This window comes from Balaenoptera acutorostrata, chromosome 20 (assembly GCF_949987535.1).
Source record: "Balaenoptera acutorostrata chromosome 20, mBalAcu1.1, whole genome shotgun sequence".
NCBI lineage: Eukaryota > Metazoa > Chordata > Mammalia > Artiodactyla > Balaenopteridae > Balaenoptera > Balaenoptera acutorostrata.
This window is the reverse complement of record NC_080083.1, coordinates 14074297-14101174: the sequence shown is the minus strand read 5'-3', so window position 1 is coordinate 14101174 and position 26878 is coordinate 14074297. Positions and strand designations below refer to the sequence as shown.

Genomic DNA, 26878 nt, shown 5'->3' with positions numbered 1-26878 from the left:
CCATTTCTTTATACCCACATATAACCATTTCTGGACAAGTTTGATGTTATCTGTTCACATCATTCCAGCTTTCCAATCATTACATAATCATTCTTCTTATAGTCCCCTCAAATCATTATTTCATGACTCCTGGAGACTCTTCAAAATAACACCAATGATTGATCCCATCTTTTATGAGTACCCACAGAGCGTGTATAATTGTTTCTTTATCTCTTATTCCCTAAGCATAAAAGATTTAGCTCTTTTGTGAAAAATATTCAAAGATTACTTTCTTCAAAAGATCACCAAGCCAAACATTTGGCCATATTTTTATTTACTACATATACTATAAACATATACAATACATGCTACAAAAAAAAAAAACATTTTTTTAAAAATTTAACTGTCAAGAAAGTGTATAGTGTTATAATACAATGGCACATGTTCATATTTTATTTCAAATTGGTTTGCTTATCATCCATTTCAAACCATTAACAGTGAAATGTTACTTAAAGATAATTAAAAATTATCTATTTGCATTATTAACAATAAACAATTCCAACAAATTAATAAGAATTAATCATGTCAAATATTAGTATCCAAAAAACGGGCTTTTGCAGAAATTATTATATAAAATATAGCAGCCAATTTCAGTTTATTTTGCTCTATGATAATGTACATATGCACTTAAATAGGATTCTAGCATTTGCTTTTGGAAGATACTTTTAAGAAGTCCTTTGATTTCTTAAGGTCCAACAACCGCCACACCCAGCCAAATCTAATCCAACAGTTCATGTAATGGCTTTGGACAACCGATCATTGAGAAATTCTTATGATTTGGGTAGAGTTGCATGTTCCACCAATATTACATATGATGAAGAGAGACATTACAAGCCAATATCAAAATTGAAGCAAAAGAAAATACAAACATTCAAATCAGTTGTGACAAAGCTTTTCTACAAATATTTTAAATGTCATACTTTTAGGAAACCAAGATTTAATGTGTATTTGGATTTTACAGTATCTATGCTCTAACTGAAAATTTAACAGAGTAGTCAGATGGAATTAAGTCTAGTATTGCAAATCTGTCCATTCAACATTATTGAGCACCCATTATGTGCATAGCACTGTGCTAACATTTTAAAAGTCGAGTATTAAGGTCCTTATCAAGCATTACCTTAGTGTGAGGTAAAAAATATATTAAATTAGCGTCAACTCATTAGTTTGCTTGTGGTAATGTATGTAATCCTGTGCCAGCTGGCTTCCCTGTGCCATATAATGAGCTTCTGCACGACTCTCATTCACTCACACAAGTATCTGTACACCAACTGTGCCAGGCATTGTGCTAGCCACTGGGATACCATGATTTGGCATATGTTCAATGAACGCAAATTAATCTTAACCTATGCAAAACAATTGGAAAGCTACATTACTTTTCTAAAATGAGGCCCAAAGCAAAAAACAAGGTGTTTCTATTGGTCATATCACACCACAGACCAGTAAGTGCCTCTAGACTGGGAACTAACTTTGAAAGTTTCATACTGTAGTCTATATAGCCTAGATCATTTCTGGTCTTAAAAGTCAATTCTTTGGAGCACCTGACCCCATATAAACCATTCCATACTTAAAAGGGTTTGTAAACTAAACTTGAACACAAAGAAAAAGAGCCCCAAATGAAGGCAGTTTATAACGTCATGTACTTCAAGCACTATTCTGGCCATATGAAATTAATAATACATAAGTAATTCATGATTGGTTCAAACGTTTTTCAAACCACTAACCCTATCCCCAAACTCATGTAATTTTAACTTGACTTTTATACAAGTTGTACATAAAGCAAAGGGCAGAATTTGGCCCCCCAACCATCTATGGAATATTCTAAGTGATTGGTCCTTCCACTCTACACACAAGCGACGAATTCCAGAGTCCCCTGATAGGATACTGGCACTCAGGAGAATGGCCCTGCTGGATCCCATTAGCCAGGAGTCTATTTAGCTGTGGTAGCAATGTGAACCTACTATGACCCCTTGAGGGATGGCAGAGAGCTGGGAGTTTGGCTGTCCATGCAGTGAATCCAATACTGGCTTAAAGCTATGCACTGAATAAAGTGCTCTGCACATCCTGCTTATCATCTGGAATGAAAATAACACTTATCTTGAGAATCAACCTATTTGTAGGTTTGGGGAAAAAGAATTACAAGGCTTGAAAGAATCCCAAGAAAAAGTATAAAGCACTGACTGGGAAGGAAGACAAATGCCTCTTGTAGTGTCCTCAGAATTCTCAGGATTTGAACTGTCAGAATGAGTCATACAATGGTCATGTTGTATAAATGAAAACGCAATCCCACTGGGTACTATCACACGGTGCATGATTACTTCATGGGGGTGGAAGGGAACAGTCTATTGCCATTTGATAGCATGATTTCAGAATGAAAATAAAACCATTGAATAAATCAGGGTAAGCAGTGTGCAACACTTCTCTCCTGTCCATCAGTTTTCCACAGGTTGATTTATATTGCCTGAAAGAAAAAAGGCAAGATCCCTATCCCTTCAGATACACTCAGGCAACGCTGCTACCATCTAGAATTGCCAATTCAAAAGTTAACACACTAGCCCTCCAGTTTCGTACCCTGAATATGGTAAATAAGACTAGGGATGGAGTAGTTCAGTCTAAAAGAGATCACAGGTAACAGAATGCTTATATAAACTAGACTGCTTTGACATCTGTAAGAAAATTGTATAGATGGCAATTGGAAAAAAAAAAAAGATTGTTCCCATCTGTGAGCAAAACTGTTTGTTGAGCTATACTCAGCTGAAGTCCTCATCAGGATTCTGTTGATCCAGCAGACGGACATGTGTGAATGGGAAGTGACCTCGTTTGCCATTACACTCCCCTTCCCACTGACCACTCACATTAATCTTCGTAACCTTTACCAGCTCACCGACCTGCAGGAGGAGAATAAGGACAACACTTTATTTCCAGTTATGAATGCAAGCTGAAAAACTCCATTCCTGGTTAGCCATACCCTGCCCACGTGATTGCTCTAGGGCTGGTATCACAGAAATGGCTATTCGCTGCCTCCCAAGCCCCAGCCACCAGACCGATTACTCGTGGTTAATGCAGGCAGGAGGAAGAAGTGATTTTAGCAGTGCAGAAAAACACAGAGTACAGAAGATAGAAGGGATCTTAAAACATGATTAGAAATCTCAAGTGTCTCTGGAGGAGCAACCCTACCTAGAATGATCTAGTATTCCTTATCTTTGTACCCACTACTCTTAGCTTCCTGCCTGACCCACACTGCCCTCCCATCGCTGGCATATAGCAGCACAATCCCCCAGCCCACTCTCGTACACATATCCTGGCCTGCTGCTGCTTGTAGAGCAGAAGGCAATCATGGGAAGCATACTTCATTTGGTCCCAGAAAATGAAGTGTTCCCATCACCTTCCTACCAAGGCAAGGCTTTTCCCACTTGAGCAGGTACAGGCCAAGACTCCAAATTCCATCAGCTCCCTGAAAGACCCCACCTTCTTCAGCAAGTTTTACTTGGCAGGCCACTGCCTGCCAGTCCCCTCACTCCCACCCCACCATGTACTGACAGACCTTGTCGCTCCCTCAATGCCACTTGGTACTTGTTCATTAACAACAAGGGGACATCACGTTTTTGCTGTTACAAAAAGCTTCCTGTTGCAACATCAGATATTTTTGACAATCTAGGATATACCTCTATCTTATTATGAATCTTAAGACAAGGTGAGTCTGATGAATGGATTCATCCTGTAGCAAAGTATTTAACAATGGTGAGATAAGTCCCCAAATGTCACTGGACTAAAGAACTTTATGACTATCCTTTAATTATGAACATCGGAGTTTTGAGCAGGCAAGTTCTTTCTAAACATTACTGTTCATTTGGTTTTATTAAATTAATAACTACTATATATTTAACTTTCATAAAGTACTATAAAGAGCATTTTACATGAATTATTTTCTAATAATCATTATACCCCTATAAGACAGGAATTGTTTTCATTTTACATACGAGAAACTGAGGTTCAGAGCAATTACATATTATACCTGAGGTCACAAAGCCAATGACAGGGCTGAGATTTGAGGCCAGAAGTACCTGGCTCCCAAGCCCATTTATGTTCTTTCTGCTATACCAAGAACGTTCAAATTATGCTCCCACAGCCCTGGGGTTCCTTCCCTAAGAATGCAGGCCAACTACTGGCCAAAGCCAACCCAAGTCTAGGCCGGGGCCTTCTCTAAAACCAGCTTGATCTCACTCACAGAGGAAACAGGCTGCATACTGGCCAGTCTACAATTTCCTAAAGAATTATCTGAAAACCGTAGAGGTCTAAAGTGGTTGTGGGGGTCATAGGATGCTGAGAAAAGGAAGACAGAAACCATCGGATATTAGAGAGGCAAGGGATAAGACACAAGTGTGAGAAAAAGCAGCAGCTTGATCTGTTGATAGTGAAGGCTAATGGTGTAAGGGGAGGAGAGGGAAAAATGATATTGCATGTACATCTTTCCAAACAGATCCAGTTCCTATAGGCTGCTAGCACCAGGGTTCTGTTTATTCCCAGCAATCTTCCAATTCAGTTCCTGACATCTGAGCAGGCCAACTATGACAAGCAAAAATTTTCAAACAGTCTTTGAAGAGAGGAAGCCCAGAACATCAAGTGAAAATTTCCTTGGTAGTAAAAACAATCTAAAAGATTTCTTCCTATATCCCCAATTCTAGTTCTCAGACTATCTCACTTGTTCTCTTCTTTTTAAAATCCTTGGGACTTCCCTGGTGGTCCATTGGTTAAGAATCTGCCTTCCAGTGCAAGGGATGCGGGTTCGATCGCTGATTGGGGAACTAAGATTCCATATGCCACAGGGCAACTAAGCCCGCGCGCCACAACTACTGAGCCCACAGGCCACAACTAGAGAGAAGCCCCCACGCCGCAATTAAAACCCTGCATGCCGCAACGAAAGAACCTGAGTGCCTCAACTGAGACCCAATGCAGCCAAATAAATTTTAAAAAAAAGTGCGAGGGGAAGAATATGAAAAAAAAATAATAAAATAAAATTCTTGCAGTGTTGCAAGAAGTTAGCCTCTACATAAACTCCATAATGTGACTATTCCTTAGTGAATTTTCCTTGTTTCTGAACTGTCAACTATCTTTGACTCCCCACTCTTCACACATACACACACACAACACGTTACCGGAATAAATACCCGTGTGCTGCTAGCCCCTTGCTATGATACAGTAAATTATATCAAGTGCAGCACTCCCACCACCGTTTTTGTTATTTATTTGTACTATCTGTTAAAACACTCATGTCATACTAAAGTGCTATTCAGGTAGCTGGACCCAGAATAACACAAGTCCCTGACCTTAAGAAAGAAAAAAACATTTGAGGGGATGTGTTTGCTCATGTCAAAAATCTAAATTGCCACTCATGTTAGATTCCCCTCCAGATGGGGATGAAGGGGCCAGTTTCTTTCAAGAAGCTGGTTTAATGACATCCCAGCTGTCATATCTGAATCCATCATTTTAGTGATATTAAAAACACACCCAAGGGACATGAGGGAACATTCTGGAGTGCTGGAAATGTTCTATACTTCCATCTGGGTGGTTGTCACATAGGTATATATACATGTAAACTCACTGAGCTATATACTTATATACTTAGGATTGGTACGTTTTACCAAATGATTTCATATCTAAATAAAAAAGTGAAAAGAAAAGAATGTTTGTTATGGTTTATCCAGCTTTTCTAGGTGTTTTTTAAAAGATGGTTCTTCAGGATACATCCTTAAGCCCACCATTCTACTTGATACCAAAATCTAGGTTTAAACACCTCTCTTATACTGTAAGATTGCCATTATTCTTAAGCATTCAAAGTGTTGTCTCAAATCACATCCAAAAGAGCTCTAAGTGACAGGTAGGTAGAAATGTGGACCACCCACCCCCTTGCTGTTAATCAGTACCACAAAACCACACTAGCTTCTCCACAAACAGGGCAAAACCTGCTGATCTGCCCTCAGGCCTTTCTTCCTTCAGAGTTCAAAGGGAGAAATGAGTCGGGGCTCCCATACGGCAAGATGTTACTGGGGGGATGAATGAAGTGCAAATTAGTCCCCTGGACAACATCAGAGTCTGACATCATACAACATCTCTGATGTATACACTCTCTTGGTTCTACCCTACAGAGAAGGGCTCAGGAAAAGCACTCCATCTTCTAGAATCCAAAATCTTTTTTTACAGTTGCTTAGGTTCTTGGCAGAGAAGTCCAACCACCACAGGGTGGGGAAAAAAAAGCTGTGTCATGACTCTGAAACGATTCTGATTTTTAAATGGATAAAAGAAGAAAGTTGTAAGTGGTTAATAGGCTAATTGACCTGCCCAAAGCGGCCTTGAAGTACAAATACTTTGAGGAAGATCTTATTAAAATTAAATACCCTATGTATAATACCCTATGGGTTCTTTCTTCCAAAATATTCAAAGCACATGGGGACTCTTGGGGTCAAGAACAGACAAGTCCCAAAGGCAACATGACTATCCTTTAGAACACATGAGGCCCTCGAGCTCCAACAGGGTGGAAGGAAGGGTAGCTGTCGAGCCTGGGGCTGAGTGCAGGAGGGGATGGGGCAGTCTAGGAACATGGTGCTCTACTAAGTCCAGTTCTTTCTCCAAGTCAGAAATGACACCATAATTTGAGCTCCTCTTCCCGTTAAGCAACAACACTCTGAAGCAGAATTCCCCAAGGCCAGACCAGGGGATGCATATAGGTTTGAAGCTTGGTGTACTACTTCAAAGACAAAGAAAGCAAAACTGAATACTTGCCCCAGAAATGTTACAATTTTAAGACACAAAAGAATGTACTAATCAGTGAGTGCAGTAGTAACTGTAGTTCTAACACTACTGATTTCAAAATTCAAGTTATAGATGGAAAAAAAATCCTCATCTGCATACTAATGAAAACGAAAGAACTTATAAAGGACCCAAAGCACTATGAAGCAGTTAACCTTTCCTTTTACGAGGCGGACCTCACTAACACCTTGTACAAGAGAGAGAGTGATGATTCTCTCACCACTGAGGTCTATTTCAGTGCCCAGCCAGTTCCTAGCCTCTCAACCATATGCCACATCCTCAGGGGCCAGCGTGCAAGTAAATTATGGCACCACCTGTAAAGAGGACTGAATGTGGTTACTTCAGTTTCTTCACTCCCAGGGAGCTTGAGGGACACACTGGTTTCTTCCCCAGCTCTGTGTAGTTCCCAAGGTCAGTCATGATCTTGGTACAGATTAGTCACACCTAGAATTGATCTACGAGCCAAAAAAAAAAAAAAAGAATTGATCTAGGAGCAAAAGATTACCCAGTTCACCTTCACCAGTAAGTTCCAGTGATAATGAGAAAGAAATTGGAGCCCAAATGGCATTAAACAGGAGACATCAGGGAGCTGTGTGACCTAGTCAGCTGGTGTAACCCCAGGTGACTGCTTTTCTAGTTTGCCTTCTAACATGAAAGGCATCAACGGTTGCCAACGTTCCTTTGATCCAGATTTGCTGCACGATTCCAGTGAGCTCAGGGCAGGAAACACACATAACTTCATATAAATAAAACCAGGGAAACCAAGTACAGAGATGGAGTACAGGGACCTTGTTTTCAAATATTTCCAAACACACCAAGAACACATTTAGTAAATATTCCAAGATTTGACTGAAGGAGGAAAAAAAGGTAAGAAAACTACAGCAATCTAAGACAGGGGTCAGCAAACTATGGCCCATAAGTCACAACCAGCTTGCTGCCCCCTCTGTAAATAGTTTTATTGGAACACAGCAAGCTCATTTGTTGTTTTTCTACGACTGCTTTCTAGCTACAATGGCAAAGTGACAGAGGCCAGATGGCCTATAAAGTCCTTTACAGAAAAAGCCTGCAGACCCCTGATCTATGGAATAGGTGGTATTTATGGCCCATCTAAAATCTTTCAAATCAGTGAAGACCAAGTGACGACAATTCAGCCTTAATGATTCACTTGCCTCAGAGATGGACTGAAACGGGCATGGCTCATATTGGTGGAAAGTTGCAGGTCTTTGAGATTTAACTGGTAGGTAGGCTTCCTGGTGTAGAGCAAAAGCACCACACTTTTGGTGATAGGTGTGGTGAAGATAGGTCTTACCCTGATTCTAGTCCAAGTCAGAAAAGATTTTCTATAGTTCAACAACTGATAATGACTGCAACTAAGCTCCCCATCCCCTTGGTGAGAGGTGGGGAGATGACCACATAGAGCAGGTACATTTTAGCTCAACATAAACAATTTTCTAAGAACTAGTCCAGTGAACTAGACCTGAGGTTCCCAAACTGTACAGTGTCAGAAGCACTGCAGCAAATTCAGAGGGGTGCCAGCAAGTATTTTAAATTTTTGAGGGAAACACAGCAATACTTGACATCTGTTATGCCATGTGAACTACCAGCTCGAGGCAGTTAAAAATTTTGACATCAGATTATACTACATCCCTTTCAAAGATGTCATATCTTTGTAAAGCTGGGATTTGGCAGTTGCTACGATAAAAATCAAGTACCTCATGAAAATAAGTGTAGAACAGGAAATGAAGGTGGCAATGTTCCATATGATCCCAAGGTTTGAGAAACTGAGGTGTACACATCTCATTAGTTAAATAACTGAAGTTATTTTATAAAAACAAAAATATTATTTTCTTCCAATTATTTTTATTATTTTTTTCAAGTGGGTACTAAGTTATTAAGATATAAATATTTAAGCTGTTTGAACCTACTGACTTAATAAATGGAACTGTTAAGTATTTCATTTGGCCTGGAACATTGTAAAATATTACTGAAACACTATGGGTTCTATGATCCAAGAAAGTTTGGAACCTCTAGACTACACTGTTGTGGATGATAGAGAGCTCCCCAAAAGTAGAGATAATTCAAATACATGTTTAAAAATCATCTGGGGGCGGAGGGGCAGAGAGATAGGGATACGGGATTAAGAAGGTACAAACCGGGCTTCCCTGGTGGCGCAGTGGTTGAGAATCTGCCTGCTAATGCAGGGGACACGGGTTCGAGCCCTGGTCTGGGAAGATCCCACATGCCACGGAGCAGCTGGGCCCGTGAGCCACAACTACTGAGCCTGCGTGTCTGGAGCCTGTGCCCCGCAACGGGAGGGGCCGAGATAGTGAGAGGCCCGCGCACCGCGATGAAGAGCGGTCCCTGCACCGCGATGAAGAGTGGCCCCCACTTGCCGTAACTAGAGAAAGCCCTCGCACGAACTGAAGACCCAACACAGCCAAAAATAAAGAAATAAATAAATAAAGTAGCTATAAAATTAAAAAAAAAAAAAAAAAAAAGAAGGTACAAACCATTATGTACAAAACAAGCTACAAGGGGGACTTCCCCGGCGGTCCAGGGGTTGGTACTCTGCATTTCCACTGCAGTGGGTGCGGGTTCAATCCCTGGTCGGGGAGCTAAGATCCCACATGCCGTGCGGCGCAGCCAAAAAAACCCAAAAAAACAACAAACAAACAAAAAACAAAAATAAACTATCAAAAACTAAAATAAGCTACAAGGATATATTTACAACACAGGGAACATAGCCAATATTTTCTAATAACTATAAATGGAGTATAACCTTTAAAAATTGTGAATCACTATGTTGTATACCTATAACTTATATGATATGGTACATCAACTATACTTTAATTTAAAAAATTATTTTAATTTATCTCTAAGGATACCAGAGGGCCTGCCTTCAATGTCCAAGAAGCTAGATTAGTTACTTCCAAACTCTCTTCCCACTGAGATACTGTAATTTGAAATGAAGAAGTCCAAAAAGGATGGAAGGAGAGGGAAAGTAGACACCTGTCTCAATGAACAATATAGAAATCTACAGCTACAATTCCAGAAAAAGACAAACTGAACACAGCCAAGACTTGTCACTCAGGTTCTTATACTTTCTAATCTCATTTTTTCTCTTTGGATCACAGGGAAAATTAAGGTCTTCACTCCACTTTTCCATACATAGGTCAAAAGGCCTAAATAACTTAGGCTTCACAGAGTTCCACATGGGGAGATGTAGAGTTGATGTAGTCACTGCTGCATATAATCAGGGACCCAAAGCACTTTACACCTTCCCTTATCTGTGCCCTGAAGGACAGGTCCATGCCTAAGTCCACCTGAGAAGCTCCTTGGTTACTCAGAAGTCTTATCTACCAAAGGCAAGATGCCAGAAAATGGAAGTTACATGATTAGTACATTTAAAGATAATGGGGGGGGCTTCCCTGGAGGTGCAGTGGTTAAGAATCCGCCTGCCAATGCAGGGGACACGGGTTCAAGCCCTGGTCCGGGAAGATCCCACATGCCGTGGAGCAACTAAGCCTGTGCGCCACAACTACTGAGCCTGCACTCTAGAGCCCGTGAGCCACAACTACTGAGCCCACATGCCACAGCTACTGAAGCCTCCGTGCCTGGAGCCCGTGCTCCACAACAAGAGAAGCCACCACAATGAGAAGCCCGTGCACCGCAATGAGGACCCAATGCAGCCATAAATAAACAAATAAATAAATTTTTAAAATAAATAAATAAAAATAAAGATAATGTCAGGGGGGCTTCCCTGGTGGCGCAGTGGTTGAGAATCTGCCTGCCAATGCAGGGGACAGGGTTTGATCCCTGGTCTGGGAAGATCCCACATGCCATGGAGCAACTAAGCCCGTGCGCCACAACTACTGAGCCTGCGCTCTAGAGCCCGCGAGCCACAACTACTGAGCCCGCGTGCCAGAAGCCACCGCAAGGAGAAGCCTGCACACCACAATGAAGAGTAGCCCCCGCTCACTGCAACCAGAGAAAGCCTGCATGCAGCAAGGAAGACCCAATGCAGCCAAAAATAAATAAATAAATACATTTATTTAAAAAGATAATGTGAGGGACTTCCTTGTTGGTCCAGTGATTAAGAATCCGTCTTGCAATGCAGGAGACGCCAGTTAGATCCCTGGTCGGGGAACTAAGATCCCACATGCCACAGGGCAATTAAGCCCGAGCACCACAATTAGACAGCCTAAGTGCTGTAACTACAGAGCCCACGCACTCTGGAGCCCACACGCCACAACTAGAGAAAAGCCCGCACACCTCAACGAAGATCTTGCATGCCACAACTAAGACCCAATGCAGCCAAAAAATAAATAAATATTAAAAAAAAGAAAAAAGATAATGTGATTATTCTGGACAGTCTACAGAGGCATAAAATAAATTTTAACACCTGCAATTTACAAGATAAATTCACTATTCAAGTTCCCATGGAGTCATAAGCATGAAACAAAAACCAATCAAATCAAAATCTTATATCAGCAGCGAAGCAACTAAGCCCGTGAGCCACAACTACTGAGCCTGCGCTCTAGAGCCCACTGCTTCAACTACTGAGCCCGTGGGCCGCAACTACTGAAGCCCACGCACCTAGAGCCCTGGCTCTGCAACAAGAGAAGCCACCGCAATGAGAAGCCCGTGCACCATAATGAAGAGCAGCCCCTGCTCGCCACAACTAGAGAAAGCCCATAAGCAGCAACAAAGACCCAATGCAGCCAGAAAAAATAAATAAATAAATAAATTTCCATTTCTTAAAAAAAAAAAAAATCTTAGATCAAATCTAAGATCAAAAAAATAAAAGGTGCCTCTGCACTGTTCTAGTGTTACTTCCAGTGTTTTCTCCTTCAAAACACTCAGCATATCCACATTTTTTAAAAATCTGTCTTCATTAGAAGCTATGGATGGAACAGATGGTGTCTTCCTGGTTCAGTTATATTCCCCCAGAATTATAGTGGGCAGAGGAATACCCCTACTTTGGTTGTTAGCTAGAATTAATCCCTTCTTTCCAACAGGCTTCATTCCTACTAGAGAAATCTGATGGGTAGGAAAAGAGGAAATAGGCATTAACTTATATTCTACTGGAGGGCTCCGTTCACAGCAAATATACCATGCAGGAAACATCCATCTGTAAGATGAGGACAGGTGGATCTTGAACAATTTTTTTAATTTATTTTTTTAAGTACAGAAACCCTCTGTACTTAAAAAATCTTAGAGAGACCCTGATACATAACACAGTGAAAAACAGAGTTGCTTTGATTAAAGCAAGAGAGGGAACCCAGAACCTTGCATCCTCAGCTACCTCCTGGGAAATGTTAGGGCACTGTGGAGCAGTCTGAACCCTATTATGTCTAGGGTTCTGCCCAATTCTAAAATGCAATGATTCTAATTTATCAATTTCAAGTTAACTGTAATACTCCACTAAAACGTGCCTAGCTCATCTACAGATCTAAATTTTTTTAAAATTAATTAATTTATTTATTTTTGGCTGCGTTGGGTCTTCGTTTCTGTGCGAGGGCTTTCACCAGTTGCGGCGAGCGGGGGCCACTCTTCATCGTGGCGCGCGGGCCTCTCACTGTCGCGGCCTCTCCCGTTGCGGAGCACGCGCTCCAGACGCGCAGGCTCAGTAGTTGTGGCTCACAGGCTTAGTTGCTCCACGGCATGTGGGATCCTCCCAGACCAGGGCTCAAACCCGTGCCCCCTGCATTGGCAGGCAGATTCTCAACCACTGCGCCACCAGGGAAGCCCCTACAGATATAAATTTATAGTGGGTCAAATATAGCAATGAATGTTTTTCTTATCAGAATGATACAGTCAGAAAGCCAGAGTCTCCTCATCTTACCTTCTAGCCTCATCTCAATAGGGATGAGGCATCAGCTCCTATGAAAAACCAGAGATGGGAAAGGAAAACTGCCTCCCTGCATAGAGAATACAACTGAGGATATGCTGTCAGTGAAACCACACAAAACGTACACTGAGGAGGGCAGCATCACTGTTGTAAAACAAAAAGAATCGCAGATTGAATCTGGGTATGGTTGAAAAGGCACCAACGTAGATCTGGGTTCCTCATATCTCCACCTCCAACTTGTTTAAACAATCCATTCGATTTGTCTCAACATAAGTTTATTTCATACAACGAATAAGGATATCTAAGGTCTTTTCCAGCTCTAGATTTCTATGATGCTAAACTAACATCATGTTTTTTAAGTACATACAGTGTTTTAAAGCTATTATTTGGGGGTATTTGTTCTAACTTGAAAGAAGCTATCTTCATCAATCAGCATATGTGGCTCAAAACTAGTATCCAATCAAAAAAACAAACTTACTGAAATCATAAACTAGTCTTCCACTTTAGTTTTTATTTCGCAAGATTTAGGTTTCACAGTAGCAGAACAGCTCAACCATCTTTGAGTACTAAAGCCTCTAATCAAGGCAGGCATCATTAAAAACAATTCTGGTGGGACTTCTCTGGTGGAGTAGTGGTTAAGAATCCACCTGCCAATGCAGGGGACACAGGTTCGATCCCTGGTCCGGGAAGATCCCACATGCCGCAGAGCAACTAAGCCCATGCGCCACAACTACTGAGCCTGAGCTCTACAGCCCGCATGCCACAACTACTGAGCCCATGTGCCACAACTACTGAAGCCCACACGCCTAGAGCCTGTGCTCCGCAACAAGAGAAGCCAACACAATGAGAAGCCCGCGCACCACAACAAAGAGTCGCCCCCGCCCGCCGCAACTAGAGAAAGCCCGCGTGCAGCAACGAAAACCCAATGCAGCGAAAAAATAAATAAATAAATTTATTAAAAAAACAAAAAACAATTCTGGTAATTCCCTCGTGGTCCAGTGGTTAGGACTTGGCGCTTTCACTGCAGTGGGCCTGGGTTCAATCCCTGGTGGAGGAACTAAGATCCCACAAGCCACACAGTGCAGCCAAAAGACAAAACAAAACAAAACAAAAAAAACAATTCTCTTTGAGAAAGGAATTGCAAATGGAAGCAAAATTAATGTGATAACTATTCTCTCCTGGGTGTCAGCTGGCTTGTTCCAAGAATGCTATTTTCACACTCCAGCCCAGTGCTAACAGAGTCTGCAATAAATGTCAAGAGTCACAACTGTCATGTGCACAGCACCATGTTGGTTGTTGCCATCATCTGAACTTAAATGAAAACATGAGGCTAGAAACTTGTTTTCCTTATCCTCCAAACTCTAAGTGGGAAAAAGTGGTGTGACCTAGACAACATACATTTCATTCCTCATCAAAACCAGGACACAATTCTTTTAAGTCACAACATGATCTCTTAAAAACACACATTTTTCAGTCAAACCTGTAAGACCTAACTAACCCTCTTTTGCACCCATTATTCAGAATATAAAAGAAAAATTTCAAATCCAGTAACATCAGAGACTACTTCAAATAAATTCCAGCTCACTGTACAGGCTAATGCTCCCACGCCTCAGTGTATAAACATGACCCAAAGGAAACAAAATTTAGAGATTTCAGTTTACAAGAATATACTTTTGCACGTTCTCTGCTAACTTGTGCTCACATAACTTCAGCCTGTGCTTATGAAATTTAGCTACTTACATTCAAGTTACCATATCTGAAAGGCTCTGAAAGATGGGAAAGCATGCTACTTCTACACTAGCTTTTATGCTGAACCACTAGCTCTGCATAACTCAGAAAGGAAGAAAAGAAGGGAGGGAGGGAAGGAGAAAGAGAGGAGATGAGGGACAAAGCTGTGAGTGCTAAAGACAGGAATAAATACAATGCAATGGTTGGCGAGAGGAGATGGGCTACCAAGGATAACTATTCACCCGTAAAAGGCAAAACTTTATTCCTCAGGAGGAACTGGCTTCATGTCTATAAAATGCATTAAACAACAAAGACCAAGTAAACCTGCTGCTCCTGGGAATTAATACTTTTGGGTATGTATCTCTTCATACCTATACACTTTATTGTTCCTCCTGAATTACTTGATGAATACAATCAATCAATGGTAAGAAACCCCATACCCCCTAAAGTAAAAAATTATATTTTTATAAGAAAATTAGTTTAAGTATTTTGATAGAGACCAGTTATTGTACTCAAATCTGTGTGAGCCCACCTTGTTTTAGATAATGATAAACAGAAAGAAAGAAACAGATTAGAACATAGAAGATGAGAAAAAATATTTTAGGTTAATTCCTGTGAATTTAGGTAGTGTTATTAAAGTAGCCAAAGTATGGTTTAGTAGATCAATCAGAACATTCAGTTATACAGTTTTAAGCTTACTCATTCCAAAATAGGTTTTCTATAAAAAAGAGAAAACCCAACATTAAATGCCAAAATCAGTACTTAATGGTAAAGTACCATTCGACATCTATAACAACATCACAATGCTGTTGCTTGTATTCAGCATTCCTACAAAGCTCTAAGAGGTCTGAAAGGGAGACCCTGTAGCAGATCTCTTCTTTCTACATTTTGCACATTATGTACCTCCAAAGCCAAGGCTGTCTTGTCGTAGGCATTAGGGACTCGCTTCTGGATTACCCTGGCATAAATGGGCCCATTCTGGAGGTTAGGGAGCGGAGTGTTGACGCTGGGTTGGGCATAGGGCCCGGGCTCCGGCCCACCCAGTGGCTGTGGGTGGGAACCCTCCTGGTTACCTCCAATCAGAGCCGATACTGAGGCGGAGGCAGGTCTATACTTCTCGACGTAAGGGACTGGAATCATCCCCCTCTTGCCTTCGCTGTCCTCCGCATTCCACCACTGCTCTTCAGGCTTATCCCGGATTCTCAGGATGTCTCCTTTCTTAAAGGGAAGATCTTCTTCATCATTCCCATTAAAGTCAAAGAGGGCTCGTACATACTCTGCCTCCTCCTGCCTGAGAATCACTCCACTACCCTGCCTGGATCTGGAAACTGGTTCTATCAATGTTGTAGTGTCCAAATAGTGTATTTTGTAGAATTCCAGTAAAGCAGGCAATGAATCAAATTCTTGATCTCCTATTCGGAGTCTGGAGGGGCTCACCCCTGGAAAAAAACAGAGCAGGGTATTATTTAAAGATACATTATACTGGAGATGCAATGTAGATTTTAAGCATTTCCCAAACACATTTAGTCAATATTTAATCAGAAAGAAAGAAACAAACAAACAAAAAAAAAACCTGTCTAGAATAAATAACTGCTTCTCCTAATAGTAAACTAAAAATCATACTTTGTAGCTCAAACATTCCCTGGGAAGAAAGATGCCTATCACCACCTGCAGCAGAGTCAGTAGGCTATGATAGACCAACCACGCCAGTCATGACATGCTCTCATACTGGATCAAAGACAGAGCAACGTGGAGACTTCTTGTTCATTCTCCCCAAGTGTTCTGTTGCTATTCCATTTACAGGGTACAAACGGTTCAAGGCTGTGTTACAATCTTCTTTTCAACCTCAGGAAATGTAGCAAGCCCTCCTTTTTCATAAGTCCCAGCAGCTATCCCAGGAAGAGGTGGGGAGAGCTTGGTACCTACACCAGGATCATACATTCGTATCTTCACACCTAGAATGTACAATTCCTAATAAGAAAAAGTTTTAGACTATCTTTTTAATCTACAATTAATGACCTCAATCTCACTTCTGACAACTAAAAAGAAAAACTAAGAAGCTAACTGCTTGAAAATCAACTCATAAGATCTTCACTTAAATAAAACATGGAAACTGGACTGTTCCCTTAGAAACAAACAGGTCTTGAAAAAAGGTAAACAAGGATGCTCAGGAAAATGAAGAAGTGTTAAAATCCTCAAACTGATGACACACTAAGGGTCCAAGAGGAAGGACATATTAGGAATGCTTAAAATTCACATGACACAAAGATGGTGAGGCCTTTGACACAGGGCATACTTTAAACTGCATTTCCTCCCTATCCTGAGATTCTAGAATTGAAGGATAATAAATGAATGTATTTTGCTTCAAATAAGAAACAAAGTTTCTAACGAGGAATACAAACCTTTAACTTGCACTCTGCTAAGCACCCAAAATATCAATATCTTAATTGGATTCTTTACTATTTGGTTTCCTGATAAAGGAATGCATAGCTCTATAGAACACTGTTTTTCATGGAGGTTTTTTTGTTTTGTTTTGTTTCCCTATTATTTATTTATTTATTTATTTATGGCTGTGTTGGGTCTTCGTTTCTGTGCAAGGGCTTTCTCTAGTTGCGGCAAGTGGGGGCCACTCTTCATCGCGGTGCGCGGGCCTCTCACTGTTGCGGCCTCTCTTGTTGCGGAGCACAGGCTCCAGACGCGCAGGCTCAGTAGTTGTGGCTCACGGGCCTAGTTGCTCCGCGGCATGTGGGATCCTCCCAGACCAGGGCTTGAACCCGTGTCCCCTGCATTGGCAGGCAGACTCTCAACCACTGCGCCACCAGGGAAGCCCCTGGAGTTTATTTTTTAATCAGCCTTAACCCTGCCACAGGACACTCTTATAATCCACTGAGCTACAACCTCCCAGGTTTTTTATATAGGTATATATACACACACACATCATAAATACATTTTTATAACTAGATTACTATCATTTTATACCTTACCCCTTTTCCTACTATAAAATAAAAATGTTTTACTTTATACAATATTCTATTATATAATATTTATATAATAAAAATTTCCCCATATTCTTCAAGAATATGACTTTTAATGGCTATAAAATATTCCCAACTTTTCACTATTGCAAACAATGCTGTTATGAGTGTTTTTGTTCTGGTCTACTAATGAACATTTTTACTACTTCCTTATGATAAACTCCTTGAAATGCAATTGCTGGATCAAAGGGTAAGAACATTAAGGTTTAGGGACTTCCCTGGCGATCCAGTGGTTGAGACTTCACCTTCCAATGCAGGGGGTTCGGGTTCGATCCCAGGTCGGGGAGCTAAGATCCCACATGCCTCGTGGCCAAAAAACCAAAACATAAAACAGAAGCAATACTGTAACAAATTCAATAAAGACTTTAAAACTGGTCCACATCAAAAAGAAAAAAAAAAAAATTAAGAACATTAAGGTTGGACTTCCCTGGTGGCACAGTGGTTAAGAATCCGCCTGCCAACGCAGGGGACACGGGTTCGAGCCCTGGTCCGGGACGATCCCACATGCCACGGAGCAACTAAGCCCACGCACCACAACTACTGAGCCCACAGCCCGCACCTACTGAAGCCTGTGCACCCAGAGCCCGTGCTCTGCAACAAGAGAAGCCACCGCAATGAGGAGCCTGCACACCACAACGAAGAGTAGCCCCGCTCGCCGCAACTAGAGAAAGCCTGCCTCAGCGCAGCAGCAAAGACCCAACGCAGCCAAAATAAATAAATAAATAAATAAATAGGTTTAAAAAAAAAAAACATTAAGGTTTATGTTGCCAAACTGTCCTCCAAAAAGTTTGTATAGTTTTACACTCCCACCAGTAGTTTATGAGTTCCCATTTCCCCCATATCCTTGCCAAACAGCAGGGATATCTCTTCTTAAATATCTTTGTTTGATGTTTTTCTTGTTTATTGACTATTTGTACTTCTTTTGTGAAAGTTACTTGTTCGATTCCTTTGTTAAGGGAAACAGCCAATCTACCCTCCCCACTCCTATTAAGACTAGCCCACCCATCTAAAACCCTTTGCTATTAATGCTGTGAAACAGGAACATTGTGGTAGCCCAGCTGTCTAAATCACTTCGCCACTCTAAAAAAATGAGACCAAATTATTTCGTTCAATGTTAGAAGAAAACACTTCTTCCAGAAAGACCAGAAAAAGTACATTGAAAATTCTCTACTGGAGACAGGTGAAGAGATAAACTTTGGAAGTTAATCAGAAGTCCTCAATACAGAATGAGTACTGATGAGTGCCTTCTCTTTTCACCCAAATGAAAGAAAGCTCAAGACACAATTGAGAGGACAGATGCACATTTCTTATATTGCAAAAGTCCATCTGTGGAATTCATGGCTGTAAACTAAAACAAGTTAATAGCCCACATTCAATAATGTTGGCTGTCTCTCCAACTCAAGATGTTGAAATAACATGCCCAAACCCAGGATTGTCCATCTATGGCAAACGCTCATCAGACACCAGCATAATGCAACCCCAATAGTTCCAAGTACAGGACTGGAGAGATGATTTTGGTTATGACCATACCAGAGCATGGTGGTGCTATATTCTGGAGTTTCTCTTCACTAAAGCGGATCACTGATGGGCAATTATTCCTATTCAAGTCTGGTAAACGAGATGCATGGCTATCTCACCTATCACCGCTAGGCTATAGTGAACTTTCAGGTCTGCGGAACTATGTTAAGGACAGGGTCAGTGTGAGCTCCAAGAAGACCTACTTAGCACTGCCTGGTCAAGAAAGCCTCCAGGGCAAAGTGGTAGGGAGAACCTTCACACCAGCAGAACACCCCGGCTTAGAAAATGGTTCTGATGACACCTGGGAAGAAAAGCTCCCTTGCTAGAGTTTACCCAACTACATTCCAAGGTACAACAGCTAATATGGTTTTCACTAGTCACCCTTTTGGGACAGTGGTTGGCAGACTGTACGTGCTTATTAAGTGTTAGATATTATTCTTTTTTTAAGTATTTTTATTTACTTATTTATTTACTTACTTATTTTGGCTGCACTGAGTCTTAGTTGTGGCACGCGGTATCTTAGTTGCAGCATGTGGGATCTAGTTCCCCAACCGGGGATCAAACCCAGGCCCCCTGCATTGGGGGCATGGAGTCTTACCCACTGGACCACCAGGGAAGTACCATGTTAGATATTATTCTTTTTTTTAAATTAATTAATTAATTTATTTATTTATTTATTTATTTTTGGCTGTGTTGGGTCTTCGTTTCTGTGTGAGGGCTTTCTCTAATTGCGGCAAGTGGGGGCCAGTCTTCATCGCAGTGCGCGGGCCTCTCACTATCGCGGCCTCTCTTGTTGCAGAGCACAGGCTCCAGACACGCAGGCTCAGTAGTTGTGGCTCACGGGCCTAGTTGCTCCGCGGCATGTGGGATCTTCCCAGACCAGGGCTCGAACCCGTGTCCCCTGCATTAGCAGGCAGATTCTCAACCACTGCGCCACCAGGGAAGCCCTAGATATTATTCTTAATGAACATAGCTCTGAAGTGAGGAAAAGTTAAATCAAAATCTGTTCCCAGCTTTGAGAAACTCACAGCGTAGTTGGGGATACAAGCATACACAGTGTGGTTGGTAAGCAAGGAGTGTAGCAGCATGTCTTAGGAAGACATTATTTTTTTCCCCTGGCTTTCACTTGCAACTGGAGACATGCTCTTACAAAAAACAGTGGCAACAACAAATTATGTTCTAAGATACAACAAAATCACAATAAAAGAGCAACCCTTTCTGTTCCTGAACAGTTTTTTTTTTTTTTTTGGCCACACTGTGTGGCTTGGGGGTCTTGGTTCCCCGACCAGGGATCAAACCCAGGCCCAGGACAATGAAAGCATGGAGTCCTAACCACTGGACTGCCAGGGAATTCCCTCTTTTCCTATTCTAACGACACTATAATTATTCCATAGAGGAATACCTGTTTTTGTGTACTGCTGCAGCAGTTAGAGTTAGATATATGGGGCAATCAAGCTTTGCTGATCCAGAAGAAGAGAAGGAGGGGGAACAGAACATACATAAGTCCCAGATAAGCCCAAACCTCACCACAGCTATGCGTTCTGGTTCCTTTTCCCTAGTTCATCTCCTTCCAACCACAAACAGCCAAAGGCAGGAAACAGAAGGGCGGGAAAGGAAGGAGATACAGTCAGTCAGTCTAGAGAACAGAACAACAGAGTTCTCATAGCTGGGACTTGGAAAACCTCACTGACTTGTTCTACATTAAACCTGTGCTGGATTCTGAATGTGCAGTTATGAACACAATCAGAAATCAAAATCAATGCAGTCAGAAGTATCTTTTAACCAAAAGAGTTGTACATGCTCAACTCATTACTTCTAAGCATTTCAGCCCTCAAGTTACATCAGTTTTTACAAGACCACTCTCCGGAGGTTTTATGAAGAACACCCCAGAGCTCTGTGGGCTAAACAGGCCAGGCCGCTTCTGGCATGGGCCCCACCACAGTGGCTCCATCATCAGCCTCTCAGTCTCACAGCACCTCCTCTCCTTTCCTTTCCTCTTTAATTCTCATTCCCTCTTTCTCCTCTGCCTATGCTATTTATAGAGGCTGCTTAAGCACTCTCACTACCTGTCCAATACAAAGGGCTAACAAGGCCACTGACTTCCATTTGAGAAAGTATACTGAAAAAAAAAAAAAAAAAAAAAAAAAAAGGTCATGAAGAACCTAGGAGCAAGACGGGAATAAAGACACAGACCTACTAGAGAATGGACCTGAGGATATGGGGAGGGGGAAGGGTAAGCTGGGATAAAGTGAGAGAGTGGCATGGACATATATACACTATCAAACGTAAAATAGATAGCTAGTGGGAAGCAGCCGCATAGCACAGGGAGATAAGCTCAGTGCTTTGTGACCACCTAGAGGGGTGGGATAGGGAGGGTGGGAGGGAGATGCAAGAGGGAGGGGATATGGGGATACATGTATACATATAGCTGATTCACTTTGTTATACAGCAGCAACTAACACAACAATGTAAAGCAATCATACGCCAATAAAAATGTTAAAAAAAAAAAGAAAGTATACTGAAGACGTTATCAAGATGTACGGTTTCCTAAGCAAATAGAACTTCCTAAAAACGGTGGATGTCAGCATGGTATACTTTGCAGATTCAGACTGACTAGGTTTGATGAATTCTGTCTCTGCTATTTCCTAGCTATATTAGCTGTTATTTAACTTCTCACGGGGCCTAATTCCTAACTAATAAAGTTCCTGAAAGTAGCTGGTATATTATAGGTGCCCAATAAAAAGCAAATCAGTTTAACACACACCCCCAAACCTCTGAATTCCTTTAGAAATTTTCAATTCATCCCCAAATCCAGAGTCTGCTGCACTGTTTCCCAGAGAAGCTTCCACAGAATCTCAAGATGCTTCTCAAAAAGTTCCGTGGTCAAATTGGTTTGAAAGACCCAGTATCCAATACCTGCCTCTCTTAGAGTCATAATTTCACATGAGCATAGTAAAGGCTTGGAGAAGTTCTGCAATAAATAAACCCACCTCCTTTTACCAAGGAATTTTTTTTTTTTTGGTCTAAAACCTTTAAGTAACTCACTGGAGAACTTCTCCAGAACCAATGAATGGAGGGATACTCTGATATTAAAGAGCAAATCATGAGGACCAGATTTGAGAACTAAAAAGATGAGGTAAACAAATGAAACAGATGCTGAAGGCACAAAAAGGCAGCAGTAAATAACAGGCAGTCCGCTAGGATCTCCAGAAGTGGCTTGGCCCAGCACCACCTTGAAGAGGCAGTACAAACAGTTATCACCCTAGCTTCTACCCCCACCCCCAAAACGAGGCAAGTTTTTATGGTCCACTCACCCACTAGAGCACCAGGTGGGAGGCTCTGGGTTGAGCAGGTGACGGCAGGCGCCATCCTATTTCCAAGTACTGGATCCAAGGTTCTTTCCCGCTTCTTGATGCACCCCACCCCCCTCCACCCAGCACTTACTCCTTCAGACATGCTGTAAGCCTTTCAAAGCTGAGAACAGTTTTCCACCTTGCTTCAACTCTTCCCTCTCAACCACATAGATTAATATACCTAATGCTTACTGAGTACTTACTATATGCCAGTTCCATTCCTAATACACTAAAACTCATTGAATCCTCGAAACAACCCTATGAGGTCAGTATTACTATTTCCCCTCTTTCACAGATAAGGAAACTGAGGCAGAGAGAAGTTAAAGAACCTGCCCAAAGCTATATGAGTAGTAAGCAGCAGGTAAGGAAGGTTCAAACCCAGGCTTCAGAGCACAAGCTTATAACTACTTTCCCAACTCATATTTACTCAGTTTTATTGATTGTCTACTCGACAAGGTCTAGTAAAACCTCACGTTCCAAGAGGAAAAAACTAGTGGATCCATCAATGATTGCAAAGTCTCCCCAAGAGGTACAGCTGACAGAGTATGACCAGTAGACTTGACCAAGCCCTGTCCTATGGCCCTGGGGCACAGTCAGCTCACTTCCAGGCAATGGCAGCACTGGTAGCCTGTGGGAGCTAAACGCTTAAGTTAAAAACAGGTTCACTGGTGGGGACTTCCTTGGTGGTCCAGTGGTTAAGACTCCACGCTCCCAATGCAGGGGGCCCGGGTTCGATCCCTGGTCAGGTTAGATCCCACATGCCACAACTAAAGATCCTGCATGCCGCAACTAAGACCCAGCGCAGCCAAAGAAATATATTAATTAAATATTTAAAAAAACAAAACAAAAAAACACCAAACAGGTTCACTGGAAAAGGTTGAGAATACCTGGTCTATTTTGTCCCTATGCCTCTAAAATCTGTTATCTAAGCCATTCCATACAAATTCATCCTCTACATTATCTCTACAAAATACACTATATAATCCTAAACAAAAAGCTCATTTCCCATATTCAATCTGCCAAATAAGGTTATTAAAAGCCTCTCTGTCACCAACTATAGATAGCAGATGTGTATTCTCTGAACACTAAAGCCAGTTTCTTCTTTTTTTTTTTTTTTTAAACAATTGGTTGTTTTTTTTTTTTTTTTAATTTTATTTATTTATTTATGGCTGTGTTGGGTCTTCGTTTCTGTGCGAGGGCTTTCTCTAGTCGCGGCAAGTGGGGGCCACTCTTCATCGCGGTGCGCGGGCCTCTCACTATCGCGGCCTCTCTTGTTGCAGAGCACAGGCTCCAGACGCGCAGGCTCAGTAATTGTGGCTCACGGGCCTAGTTGCTCCGCGGCATGTGGGATCTTCCCAGACCAGGGCTCGAACCCGTGTCCCCTGCATTGGCAGGCAGATTCTCAACCACTGCGCCACCAGGGAAGCCCCACTTCTTGTCATTCTTTCCTTTTGGTCTTTAAACAGAACCTGGGACCCAGGGCAGAGACAAAAGTCTTGAGTCCTCAAAGTGCACTGTGGGATCTCAAAAGAAAATTGGCTTTGACAGAAAGGAGTACAGTGTAACAGTGTCAGCTCTCAGGTCACAATTCCTAGGTTCAAATTCTGGCTCAGTCATTTACTAGCTGTGTGACTTTGGGCAATTTACTTTATCTCTGACTCTCAGTTTCCTCATCTATAAAATGGAAATATTTTAATAAGTGGAGATCATAATACTTCCCTCACTAGATTGTTATAGACAGTAAATGAGACAAGGCACATAAAGTATTCAGCAAAGTGCCTGGCATAGAATAACCAGTCAATAAATGTTAGCTATTAATATTGTATATGCCTTTCTAAAATTCAAGAAATTCTTCTGTGAGGTTTCAAAAGAATAAGAGCTGGATGGGGGAGGGGGAAAACAAAGATTAAGTAGTTTTTATAAAGACAGCAACTGAATCAATTGCCCTATGTGAAAAATAGGGTACATGGCAGAAAGAAAAATGACCACAATGCCCATGAACTTTCCACACCCCATGCACAAACTTTAGCAATCCTCACCTTCTCTCTTGGGCCAAGGATCTGACCTCATATCTGTTATGAAAAGGTGGAGCTCAATATTAAGGTAAGAGCTGAGATTAAAGTCGTTAACACCAAGACGTGGGGAAAGCTCAAATAAAACTGCCTGCTGCTATTTCCACATTCTGCAACCAACAAAACACATACACAAACAAAATGTTGAGAATTGAGTTTCAGGGACCGTTTGCCATCATGTCACTGCACAGTAATGCAAAACCCTAGGCACCATGAAGGTGGTAAAAAGTAGAACATATTTGATTTAGGGTAAATACAAAAATATTCCCATCTCATGTTATAATGCTATTAAACCAACCAGACTGAGAAAGACCTCAGATAACTTGTGGGCTTAAATATCCCCACGCTTGGGACTTCCCTGGTGGCGCAGTGGTTAAGTATCCGCCTGCCAATGCAGGGGACATGGGTTTGAGCCCTGATCTGGGAAGATCCCACATGGTGCAGAGCAGCTAAGCCCATGCGCCACAACTACTGAGCCTGCACTCTAGAACCCGTGAGACACAACTACTGAGCCCGCGTGCCACAACTACTGAAGCCCGCACGCATAGAGCTGGTGCTCCGCAACAGGAGAAGCCACCACAATGAGAAGCCCGCTCACCACAACAAAGAGTAGCCCCCGCTCACTGCAACTAGAGAAAGCCCGCACACAGCTACGAAGACCCAACACAGCCATAAATAAACAAACAAATAAATAAATAAATTTATTAAAAAGAAAAAAGAAAAAAAAGTTTAAAAAAATATCCCCATTCTCTTTTTAAAATTGGTATGTGTTAACAACAAAGAGACTACCCCATTTCCCCATTTCTGGCCAGAGTGAATAAATCTCAATTAGGACTCTCCTAAAAGGGCAAGTCTGCAAAGGCTAGTTCAGGAGCCTCCTAATTCACAAGAGAGTGGCCTGGATCTCATCTCAGCTGGTCAGGACGAAACTGCTTCAACTTGGAAACAGTGAGAAGGTGCTAAGACTCTTGGTGCTGTTACACAGATAACAGCAACCTCAGAATTACTCTGTACCTCACAAATCTCAAGTACTAAGTGCCTAAATCTCCTTAATACTCCCCAAACAACTCCAATGGCATGGGTAAGAGAGTCACATCTCAATCTTTGGCAAGGAAGATCCGGTGCAGATAATTTAAATTCTCAGAGAATCAGCTCAGCAGGGTCTGTTCCCAACATCTAGGAAGACTCAGGTCACAGCCCTCAAAATTACTGAACAAGGAGAGGCCTTGGAGTACAAGACTGACAATGTTGAGGTCCAAGAAAAAAATGAAGTTCCATTCACTTTCAGGGAAGGGATTGTCTTCACTGTCTTATTTCTGAATTATTTCCTGAAAAATCTTTCCTCCACTAATCGCTTTGAAAACTAGAACCCTCTCATTGTGGAGGACAGTCTCTGGACGCTAAGATCTCTTGGACACAGTCAGCCGGTCATCAGCTTATTCTGGGCTGGTCACAGAGGCCTTTCTTTTATAACCAAGGCACTTAGCTCACCACCTTCGTCCTCCGCGGGGGAAGAGGACGGTAAAAGTATTTTGGAAAAATGCCCAAGAAAGGAAAAAGCTGACCGGTTTCCTGAGGGTGTCTCCATCCCTCCCGGCCAGTATGTGGTGACTTCCTACCAAAGGCCACCAGGGGAGTATGGCCAAACCCGGCTCTCCAACACTGCAGGAAATGTTTCAAGCCTAAAAAGCCACTTGTAGGATTATCGGATTTATTCCGGGCACCGCTGCCAAGTGATGCCCCCGCAGTGCCAACATCCCCCTCAGCTCTTTTGTCCCCACGTTGCTCGGCCCTGCTCGGGCGCTAGCCCCACCCTGGGGCCGAAGCAGTTCCCCTTCCCCTGGGCTGTCCTCCCAAGTCACACCCAGAGGCCTGGGTCAGCGGCTCCTCCTCCCCCACACACTCCCGCTCGTCCGTGGGAGCAAGCCCCGGCAGCTGGCTGTCCCCCGGCCACGGTCACTCCGGCCCTCTGCCTACGTCCCTCGTGGGGGTCAGCTCTCGAGGAGCAGCCGGCCAGGCTGGGGAGTTACGCGGCCCTCACCCCCGCCCGGGGCCTCCCGTCCCGTCCGTCCCTCACCGGGCGGAGGCTGGGCGGGCGACGGTGGCACCGGCGGGCGCGGGCCGCTGCTGTTGATGATGTAGTGGGAGACGCGCGAGTTCTCGGAGACGCTGAGCACATAGTCCCCGGGGCTGGTGCTCGAGTCCCGCACCAGGAACACCCCGTGCCGCTGGCCCTGCAACAGCGCCACCGCCTCCTGCCGACTCAGCCGCCCCCAGTACCAGCTACTCCGCTCCTCCGAGTCGAAGTTGCCCGCCATGGCCGCCTCCGCGCCTACACGCTGGGCCGCCGCAGCCGCGCGCGCCCCTCCAGTCCCGGCGCCCGCCGCCCAGCGGACCGGCTCGGGTCTCAGCCTCACAGCAGCGCCCGAAATGGCGGCGGAGGCCGCAGGCCTTCCCCACCGGAAATGACGCGCTCCC

General features: G+C 42.7%; 1 protein-coding gene across 2 annotated transcripts; it reads right to left on the bottom strand.

The window, feature by feature from the left end:
- Positions 1-294: 294 nt before the first annotated feature.
- On the bottom strand, positions 295-26878 carry CRK (CRK proto-oncogene, adaptor protein). Of its 2 annotated transcripts, none has more exons than XM_057535768.1 (3): positions 26478-26877; positions 15326-15861; positions 295-2924 (listed from the first exon to the last, which is right to left on the bottom strand). In XM_057535768.1, exons 1-3 carry the CDS (start codon positions 26716-26718, stop codon positions 2787-2789), a joined length of 915 nt encoding a protein of 304 aa, XP_057391751.1. In that variant the 5' UTR covers positions 26719-26877; the 3' UTR covers positions 295-2786. The 2 variants fall into 2 exon arrangements, with proteins under 2 accessions (XP_057391751.1, XP_057391752.1); XM_057535769.1 differs by having other exon boundaries at positions 2781-2924; positions 15496-15861; positions 26478-26878.